Source organism: Aulonocara stuartgranti (assembly GCF_965226115.1).
Source record: "Aulonocara stuartgranti genome assembly, chromosome: 1".
NCBI lineage: Eukaryota > Metazoa > Chordata > Actinopteri > Cichliformes > Cichlidae > Aulonocara > Aulonocara stuartgranti.
The window spans coordinates 26412397-26423072 of NC_138939.1; the positions used below are offsets into that span (position 1 = coordinate 26412397).

Sequence of the window (10676 nt, forward strand, 5' to 3'; positions counted from 1 at the left end):
CGCACTTCTTCCGGGCCCACTTTGATAAAGTCCTTGCCTGTGTCCTCCTGCTCGGGTTCCTCTTGGTCGGGGATTCTGGAGAGGACGTCTGCATTCGTATTTTGTCGCCCAGGCTTGTAACACACCTCAAAGTCATACTCAGCGAGTTGTGCTACCCACCGCTGTTCGACAGCCCCCAGGTTAGCCGTTGCCAGGTAGCGCAGCGGGTTATGGTCCGTGACTACTGTGAATCTGGCGTACATCAGGTAGTCCCTGAATTTCTCTGTGACAGCCCATTTAAGCGCCAGAAGTTCCAGTTTAAATGCGCTGTAGTTCTTGTCATTCTTCTCGGAGCCTCTCAGCCCCCGACTCGCGTAGGCTACCACACGCTCTACGCCCTCCTGTTTTTGACTGAGCACAGCCCCGAGTCCGTGCAGACTCCCATCTGTGGTCAATATGAAGGGTAGGCCAAAGTTGGGATATGCCAGGATTGGAGGGGACACCAGGCATCGTTTCAGCTCGTCCAGGGCCTCCTGGCACTCGCCGGTCCAAACAAACGCCTGGGTGCCCCTCGACGTGTTTTTCAACCCTTTCCCAACCAGGGCATGCAGAGGCTTGGCCAACTGTGCAAACCTTGGCACAAACCGCCTGTAGTAGCTCATGAATCCAAGCACCTGCCTCACCTCTCGCACGCTCCTTGGAGCCGGCCATGCCTCCAGGGCCTTGACCTTTTCTAGATCTACCTGGACGCCTTTAGCAGAAATCACGTGGCCAAGGAATTTAACCTCCGGCCGCAGAAGGAAGCATTTGGTCGGCTTCAACTTCAACCCGTGCTGCTTCAAACGTTCGAACACCGTCTCAAGCCTCTCGCAGTGACTATCAAAGTCCCGGGAGAAGACTATAATGTCATCCAGGTAGACAAGGAGTATATCAAAACTGAGGTCCCCCAGTACCATACCCATCAGCCGCTGAAAAGTGGCTGGGGCGTTGCACAAGCCAAATGGCATCCGAGTCCATTCAAACAGGCCAAATGGTGTTGTAACCGCCGTTTTTCCCCTGTCCGTTTCGCTCATGGCCACTTGGAAGTAGCCTGCGGTCAGGTCCAGGGTCGAGAATAACAGCGCATTGCCGAGCGCATCCAATGACTCTTCGATGCGGGGAAGTGGGTAGGCATCTTTGCACGTCACTTCGTTCAGCCGCCTGTAATCGCAGCAGAATCGAACACTCCCATCTTTCTTAATAACCACCACCGCAGGTGAGGCCCAAGGACTGGAGCTCTCTTTAAGGATCCCCTGGCTAACGAGCTCCTGAACATGCCTCTTAAACTCTTGAAAGACATGGGGTGGGACCCTTCGGTGCCTCTGTTTGATTGGGGGTGCCTCGGTGGGGATACTGTGTGTCACCGTGGTGGTGTAGCCGTAATCAACTTCGCTTGCCGAGAATACGTCTTGGTGTTGGGCTAACAGCCGACAAAGCTTTTGACGCTGTAGCTCAGTGAGGTCCCGGGTGTTAGCCTGTACAGGGACCGGCAACTGCCCAACCTCGCCCCCTGTCGCTATACTCTCACCCTGACCCAGCGGCTTAACCACGAGTGCCCCCTCTCTCTCCTCTACCCATACAACCTCTTTGGGGAGCACAGCTCGTGGTTTGCTTACAACGGCAAGCCTGGCTCTTGGCATCAGCTTGACAGCCCTCTCGCTTGTGTTCATCACTCTGAGAGGGATTCTTCCACCACTGGTTGTCGCAATAGTGTTGGCAACTAACAGTCCCCGCGGCAGCTCTATCTCTTTTGCCGCCTCTGCCAGCACTTGGCACTCAACCCTAGGTGAGACCCCGCAACGACCCTCCACCACTTTCTCGCTCCTCGGGGGGATGATGACGGGTTCCCTGCCAGCCACCTTGACGAACCCGATTTTGCCACCCGGACCCGTGCGCGGGAACTCCTTCCTCGCTCGGGCTATCAACCGACGGATGGTGGCCTCTGTCTCGTCTGGAGCGTGGGGGTCCATGTGGACGCGACCCCCATCTGCGATAAAGAGCGCTTCGAGGTCTTCTATAACATTCATCCCCACAATCCCTGGGAGCCCATTAGCTTTGTCTACCTGGGGGTGAGTATCGGTGAGCACAAAAATGCACTTCTTACCAACCACTCTCCCGGCGCATTCAACCTCGGCCTCCAAGCAGCCCAAGACAGGAATATCGAGCCCGTTTGCGGCTGTGAGCTCAATCCAGTCTGCTGACTTCAACTCCTGTGGCCCAAAACACCTACGGAAATGGGACTCCGTAATAGCTGTCACATTTGACCCCGTGTCCCAGAGGCAGGTGGTGTCTACCCCCCCTATCTTAAGGTGGACGGTGCGACACCTCCCAAGAGCACTCCTTTGGAGGCTCTCCTCCACCTCAGTCAGAAGACACTCGGCTGCTTGGCGGCCTATGGCCGGTGTGGTGGGGTGTTTCTTGGCCCCACCCTTGGCGTTTGGATTGCCAGAAAATGCCACCTGCGCCAGGTCTATGGGGATAGGGGCCAGAGCCCCTGCGTCTAGCTTTTTGGTACAATGCCGGCTAGTGTGGCCAGGCTCTCCACAGCTGTAGCAAATATATCGCCCTTCGCTGTCCCTCAGGGGTGTTCGCCTGCGCTGTGCACTCTGCTGGCTGCTCCCTCTTTCCCTGCTCTGTAGTGCTAAGTACAGCTCTTCTTGACGAGCAGCTAGTTTTCTAACCTCCTCGTGGAGCATCTCCAGGGTGAGGGGGGATGGTTTATCTTCGGCCGGTACTGCAGCGTTCACCGCACCTCTAGTTCTGAGCCTACTTTGGGAGGCGAGAGAGGACTGGGCTTCTTCTTCCTCGGACCAGTCAACTGCGGCTTGCAGCAGCCCGATGAAGGTTAGGCCTTTCTCCTCTTTGACCCTCCTTTTCATCTCTCGCCTCAAAAGGTCATCTCGCAAACCCAGCACTAGCTGTTCTTTCAACACCGTCTCTGAGTCGGGAACGCGGTTGGGTTCTCGCCTCTTAATCAAAGCCAGCTTCTCCTGTAGGTCATAGGCATAAGTTCTGACCGTCTCGCTGGACATTTGCCTTCTCTCATAGAACTCCTTCAACCTAGTACCTATGGGGACCTTGTCTCCATAGGTTTGAAGGAGAACCTCAAATATGCCCTCGACAGACTCTACTGCCCCATCCAACATGAACTTAACAGTTGCCCTGGCTTCATCTTTTATGTGTTGCTTGACCAGCTCTACACGGTCCGCCTCTGGCACCTTCATGACTTGGAACGCAGACCGCATTGCCGCGATCCACTCTTCCACACAATCATCTCCACTCTTTCCAGGACAACCACTAAAATCTGCCAGTTTGCGGTCTCGGTGGACATAGATTGCCGCCGGGGCTTTTAAAGCTTGGGCCTGTTGATCAATCACTGCCCTTGCGAGAGAAAGAGCTTCTCTCTGTTCTTCTCGTGCCTGCTGTAAGGCACCCGCCTGCTCCGCAAGCCTCCCTTGTAGTTCATCAAAGCTCCTTTTCAAATCTTCTAGTTCAGACATGTTTGCCTTAACGCTATTCCTCCTCTATAACGACCCCGAGCCAATGGGTGAATCCTGTTCGTGACGCCAATTGTGAGGGGCTACTAGCCCTGCTATGTAGGGGTAGAAGGGCGCACAGGCTGCCTTGAACGACTAGCGGGTGGTGGGATCTAAGTCCGTACCCCCCTCTAGTGCGATTGACCCGGACACTTACTTCAGTAAGAATGGGGTTAGTTACCTGGCAACAGTAGGCACAAAAGGAGGACTCCAGGCCCGGACCTGCAATGATAGCAGCGCCTGCACACGGAATACTAGCACGGTCCCACTTAACTCCGTCGTCCTGTGCCTAACCAAATAACTCGGGTGCCCCTACTCCAAGGCAACCTGGGTCGGACAAAAGCATTCAACAACGACTTTTTAAACCACGTGGCTCTTTTTATTTATCTGGAGAGCCCCCCAAAAAAACCAAACTTGGTTAACAATGTCCACAGGGCCCTGGAGAGCAAAGGGAAAACAGCAAGGAGCCTCCCCAGGACCAAAGAAATGAAAGAAATAAAATGAGGTAAAATAAATCAAAACAGACTGGTGAGACCCAGAGTTGGGAGTCCTCGACTCCACACAACCCACCCTAGTCACAGGAAAGACACTCACAACACAGCAGAACAGTAAAAGTTAACACAGCAAATATTCTGTCTAAAATGGTCGACACAGTCTCATCACATCACTTATAATGTCCGACACACCAAAGGAACATTTTCAGTCTTTACAGTTCACTCCAGTAAATTGTCTCTGGGGTGGGACGGACAGATAGTTCTAGGGGTATGTGTCATTAACCGGAGTTGCAGTCTGTTAGGCTGTCCAGAACTTCCACAGCCGGAATAGAATGTTCATTCTCTGGTCCACATCAAAGCAAGGAAATAAAACACAGAAACTGTACCTTTGCCCCTCCTGAAATGGAGCTTAATGAACCCACGGGTAGGTGAAACTTTTACACACAGCCAGCTGAAGCAGGGTGAACAACCGGAGCGTCGTCTGGGTGGCAGGGTACTCCAAACACCGCCGACATCGGGGCCCAAGATGGCGGTCCCGCGGGCTAACGGAGCTACGGCAGTCCCCAGGCCGTGCGAAGTGAGGCCGCCCAATTCCTCTCCCGGAAACTCGCTGGTCCTTCGCCAGACAGCCAGCCGTGCCGTCTCGCTTTCTAAACGTTCTTGTCGCCAAACTCTACTGGCAACGCCGGGAAACTGAGGCCGATTGGAGGGGAGCGGCCGCTAGCCTTAGCTCTCGATTAGCCCCTCTGCTAGCGCTATCTCCGCCGACACTTCGCCCCGACGTTACACCCGTAAGGCCGCTGTAGCCGGAGTCAGAGTGCATACACGGACGGAAACCCAGCCTAGACTCGCTGCGGTACCGTATACTGTCTCGCTAACCTCCCGTTTATACTTTGTTCGGGTCTCTTCCTGACCGCGGCCCTTTCCTAGCGTCTCTTCTCATCCGGACACGTGTGCTTTTTTTCCTTTTTCTCCGCTCGTCTTCTCTCCCACTGCGCATGTCCGTCTTCTTCACGCTACGTCACTCCCTCTTGGCTGCTTCAGGCTGTAAACAACCCCGTGACTGTTTTCTAAGGGTTGTAAATATGTGCCCTCACAAATAGTTCCAAAACAAATAGGTTGCTTATGGTTCTCCCCTTCAAAACCCTTGTCACATGATAAACACAAAAGACGCAACCAATGTATGTACAGTGGCACATTGTCATTCATGTACTATACAGTACAACACACACCAGATACATTATCCCACCTCAGCATCTTGTCTTTGGTCTGGGTCAGGCCAGAGAATCTCATCCACATCACAGGCTATATTGGCCCCAGCCAGGCAGCGGGGGTAAAATCCTCTTGCATGCCTGATCCACCCCTGTCATGCATCTACTGATATGTCTAGGCAGGCCTCTTCCATGGCCTGAAGGAGGTGAACACGGACATAAGGTTCTCGGCCATACACTTTCCACCGCCATGCCGAAAATAACTCCTCTATCGGGTTTAGAAAGGGAGAGTATGCAGGCAGAAAGATATTAGAAAACCTTGGGTTATTGGTAAACCAGTCATGAACCAGAGCAGCGCGATGGAAGCTGACGTTATCCCACACAACAACGTAGTGAGGCTGCTCTGGCTGTGCTGGTTCCCTGTAGTCCAGCTGGAACATATGTTGTCTTAAACCATCAAGAAAAGCAAGGAGAAGCATAGTGTTATAGGGTCCTAGTACCCCATGGCGGTGGAGTACCCCTCGTTGGCTGATGGCTGCGCACATAGTGACATTCCCCCCACGCTGACCAGGGACATTTACAATAGCCTGATGGCCAATTATGTTCCTCCCCCTTTTCCTTCTTTTGGTCAGGTTAAAACCTGCCTCATCCACAAAGATTATTTCATGGGGAACAGGCCGTCCTTCAATCTCAAAGATTCTCTGCAAAACACATAACACAGTAGAGTCAATCGGTACCCTGAACCACAGTTCAAGAGTGCTGAAATGGCAGCATAAACTGCCATGCTGTGATGGTACACAATACTTTATACAGTATCAAAACTCATACCTGAACATATTCCACACGTTGGTTTTTCACTCTGTCAGAGTTTCGTTTGAAAGGGACTCGGTATGCCTGTTTCATCCGGAATTGATTCTTTCGGTCAATTGTGGAGAGGCTGATGGCATTTATGCCTCGAAAAAGATGATCATCCTCAATCACTCTCCTTTGAATCTCTTGCAGGCGGATTACATTATTTGCAATTACCATGTTTACAAGTTCCCTCTCTTGCTCCTCCGACAAAAGCCTTAACCTGCCTCCACCAGGTGGTCGTCTCTGTGTCCTACAAAAATAGAAGCACTCATTACTGTAACTGTCACACATTCATTTTACAGGAAAATAATGGAAACATACTGAAACTCAAGACACATAAGTTCAGTAACTTACAAGTTACTGTACAAAGCAGTCTTACTGCAAGTACACCTACCTGTTTTCCTCCCTGAAGGTTCTGATGATGGAGGCAACAGTGAAGCGACTCAAATTTGGTTGTACTCGTTGCCCAGCCTCCCTCATAGTCATCCCATGGACAAGGACATGGTGAACTAAAGTGGCTCGAATTTCATCCGAGACTGACTGTCTTCTTGCCCTTGCTCTTCCCCTTCCTTGTCGCCGTCGTTCTCCACCTCCTTCACCACGTCCTCTTTCTCCACCACGTCCTCTTCCTTTGCATCTCTTTGGATCCATTGTTTCAAACCTGAATGAGCTGACTTTGGCCCTTTTATCTATCTATCGCAGGTTCTGATTGGTGTGTGCTAAATTTTGACTCCTAGTGTTTCCACCTGGTTAATTGTGTGCTAATTGAGCTCAAGCTATGCTGACTTAAGTTAACATTATTGCATGCTAGTGCTTTCTAAATGACTACATGGTGTAAGCACTGTAAAATGTAGGGATTTGTGTGTAGAGTTTTGCAGTAACAGTTCACCAAATTTGAGTCATGTGTCAAAGCAGGGAATAGTGTTTATAGTTCAGGGAAATGGGTGAGCTTTTTGAACAGTAGCGTTACGGTTTTGAAATTTTAGTTTAGAGGCCTGGTTATAGTGTTTAAGCAATCGAGAAAAACTGTAAATTGAATTTCAAGCGCCAATGAGAAGTTGTTAACACACTAGAAATACACTCAGGGAAATTGTTGCTATCAATGCAGAATGACATTTTGGCTTTTCTTCCTTTGTTCTTTAGCCATTTACCAAACATGCTAATTCTTTATTCATTACAATATATTTAATGTTTCCCCTCATCTGGTAAATTCTGTTCTGTTAAGAAGTTAGCTCTCTGAGAGTCAATAGATTAATATAAAACTTTTTCATTATTAATATTTTAAAGCATGTAAATGAAAATTACTTGTAAATAGTCACATCCGCCTTATTATGGCTTTGCCTGCTTGTGTAACAGCGTTGTGTGCATTGGGGGCTCTTTCTTGGAAAATGTAAGTAATGTAAATATTATATATATATATATATATATATATATATATATATATATATATATATATATATATATATATATATATATATATATATATAGATATGAACTTACATTTACATTTCCTCACTGTAGCTCAGTGTAGCTAAAATAGCTCTTATAGAATTCAAAGAACTAAAGCAGCAGTGTCTGTTCTAAACTGGTAATACAGATTCTTATGGATGAGTACAGTTATTAGAGGTTACTGTTAGGTTCCCTGAAAAGCTCCACAGTAACTGATTAAGGGATGTATAGTCAAGACATTTATTTAGAGTTACTGGGTTGAAAACACCTGGAACAGCTCTTAGACTGAATTATTAAAGACAGGCTGAACATTAAAATCAAGAAAATACTCTGTATCAGTGATTGTATTTAATAAATAATATTACTGAATGAATTTTACTCATGGAACTGCAAATAAACAGTTGAATATGAAGTTTTATCTTATGAATCAGTGGTATTTTAGCAGTTAACTCAACATATGGAAAACTAAAAATACCTAATTTGGAAACTATTATTTATTTTTCATCAGCAATAAAAACTGCACACTCCTCAGGGTCAAAGCTCATTGAGAAAGTATTTCCATTGGAGAAAAAAACAAGGTTAAAGAAATAGAAGTTATCTACCATCATACCGAGTGTCAAAAGTCAGAATGCTAGTTCAATAAATAAAAATAATTTTATGTAACTAGACATGATTTTTTTTAAGTAAAGAGTAATGACCTATTTGAAAGTTAGAATCCAATGAAGCTACATACAGTAGCACAGCAGAATCCAACAGTGGTGAGATGTAGGACAGGACTTCCTGGAGTCTGGAGGTTGCTGATTGCACAGATGAAGCGAGTGGAGATTTGGGTGAGGATCTCTATCTAGCCAGGATGATGTGGAGACATGGAGAAGGGGAGTCACTCACTGAAAGTCTAAAAGGCAGAATGACAGAAAATTTAAAGCACATGGGACAGAGGCAGAAGATGAGAAGAAAATGATTGGACTGGAGTGATGATGACACAGTTAATTTTGATAGCGTGGTGTGATGGCATGCCACACATGGTAAGCTCCACACCTCACCACCCGTTGATTCACTTTAGTTTAATTTACAGTCACTACTTTAAAATATTCTATTTATTGTTCAATATTGTTTCTTTATTAAATGTATTTATTTTTCCATCCTTCCACTGTTTATATGGCGTGCACACATATTAACCTTGCAAGGTCAAAGTTCTGTTTTATGTTATATTAATACATTTTTCTTTGTTTGAGTTACCTCGGGGTTGGCTTCTCCTGTCTGGCAAAAGGTGTAGCAAAGGGCTGCGAGACCTGAAGTACCACTGACAGCCTAATTGGATTGCACCACATGCTTCATTGCCTGGGGGGTGTTTCATGTTTGTTTCATTGTTTGTATTAGTTGGTTATATGGCAGCCATCTTGTTTTCCCCCCTGTGTGTCATTTCAGCAGGTCAGTTTATCATATGTTTGTTTGCGGTTTTGTTAATTATTATCTTGAGTTTAGTCTATTGAGTTGACCTCTTTTATTGGTCTGCCTGTTTAAGTTTTGGCTTTGTTAAATATGTTTTCATATTTTTGGGTCAATAAAACCCCTTTTTTGAATTAAAACCACCTGTGTCCTTTATGCTTTACTGCTTGGTCCCTGACACGTGGGAAAGTGGAAGTGATGTAAAGAACAGACTAGTAGCCTGAACACCCAGGAATGGAGGCGGATGAGGGAATACAGATCTTCCTTATTGAACTTATGCATAAGCCTCATTGGGCTGTGTGAGCGGAATAAAAGACTGACAGACTAAAACTTTGCACAAGAGTCAAAACTGCAGTTAGGCAAACTGTCAATACTCACAGTGAAGAGCATCTAAAGTCAACAAAGTACAAACATTTTCATTCTGTGCTTTTTATTTTAATATCAACACAATCAATGTTCTTTCAGAAATCGTTCACAAAATCTCTGAGGTTATTTTAACTGTATTTCTTGACCTTCTGTGACAATATGTAGTGTATTTTCAGAATTGTCAGTTGCACATTACAGTCTGTCAATTGGTTGCAACACGGAGGAGATTTCTTTATACTTACAACACAGGGAGTTAGAAGAATTATGCAAAGGTCCCAGCAGGCTACAAAAAGGCTAAAGTTAAACATCCAGACTGAACGGAGCTGAATGTGATCAAGAGAAAGGACTAGATGACTATCATTTCACTACAGTGATAAGAGTCGCAATTAAACTGTCACAGGTGGAGGTCATTCTCTTGGGTAATTCAGGAAATCTTTAGCTCACCTATGGTGTTACATGTCAGCAAAAAGTCTTAAGTTCACTAGAAAGGAATGCAAAGGAGGGCAAAAGGTGGTTAAATCAGCTGAATTAAATTACAGCTCCAGGAGCTGATTAAAGGAACGAAATTCCAGTGTTAGTATTACAAAAGTGATGCTTTAATGTTTTATGACATGTCTGCAACTTATTACACTTAATCTGTGTGATAACCAAACTTGTTACACAGGCACATATTAGGCCCCTGAATGGTCTTGTATACATTACCTTTTAGCACCTACAAAACAACTTTCAGCTGCTTTCTGAGAGCTCAAGGAGTCACCACAACAGGTAGCTCCACATGTCTGGCACACTAAAGTACAAGTGTTAAAAATCTGTGCATACTGATATTAACAGTCAAACCACAGTTCATGTAATGATTTCAAATTTTCAATTCTGCCCTACTGCTCTTGCAAAATGACTTAATTTCAATGTCAATTAAACAAAGGAATCGCTTCCTGACAGAATGAAAAAACCCTTTTAATGAACATTGAATGGGTTGTCTAAATCAGATAATAAAGCTCATGATCACCTGCACAAAATCTGTGGTTTAATTTTCATGTGAAACACACTAATCCAACCTAAAATATTAAAAAATTTAATGTTTTGTATATCATTAAACCAGGGAAATGCATGAGAATCGGACTTGGCATATGTTTTCTACAGCCAGCCTGTCAGAAGTGGATTGGAGCTGAACGGATCACATTGCTTTTTCTTCCAACGTAAAATCAATTTGAAGAGCACCTAGACCGCAGAAGGGGAGTGTGAGGGCATTAGGTTAAGTGTCACTCTTGGCCCTTGATATCTTCCTGTGATGATGACCCCGG

At 46.3% G+C, this 10676-nt stretch overlaps 1 protein-coding gene across 1 annotated transcript; it reads right to left on the reverse strand.

Moving 5' to 3' along the window:
- Positions 1-5164: 5164 nt before the first annotated feature.
- On the reverse strand, positions 5165-7133 carry LOC309701208 (uncharacterized protein). The gene is made up of 3 exons (XM_082525289.1): positions 6506-7133; positions 6088-6361; positions 5165-5960 (listed from the first exon to the last, which is right to left on the reverse strand). Exons 1-3 carry the CDS (start codon positions 6760-6762, stop codon positions 5415-5417), a joined length of 1077 nt encoding a protein of 358 aa, XP_082381415.1. The 5' UTR covers positions 6763-7133; the 3' UTR covers positions 5165-5414.
- Between the last annotated feature and the right edge of the window lie 3543 nt (positions 7134-10676).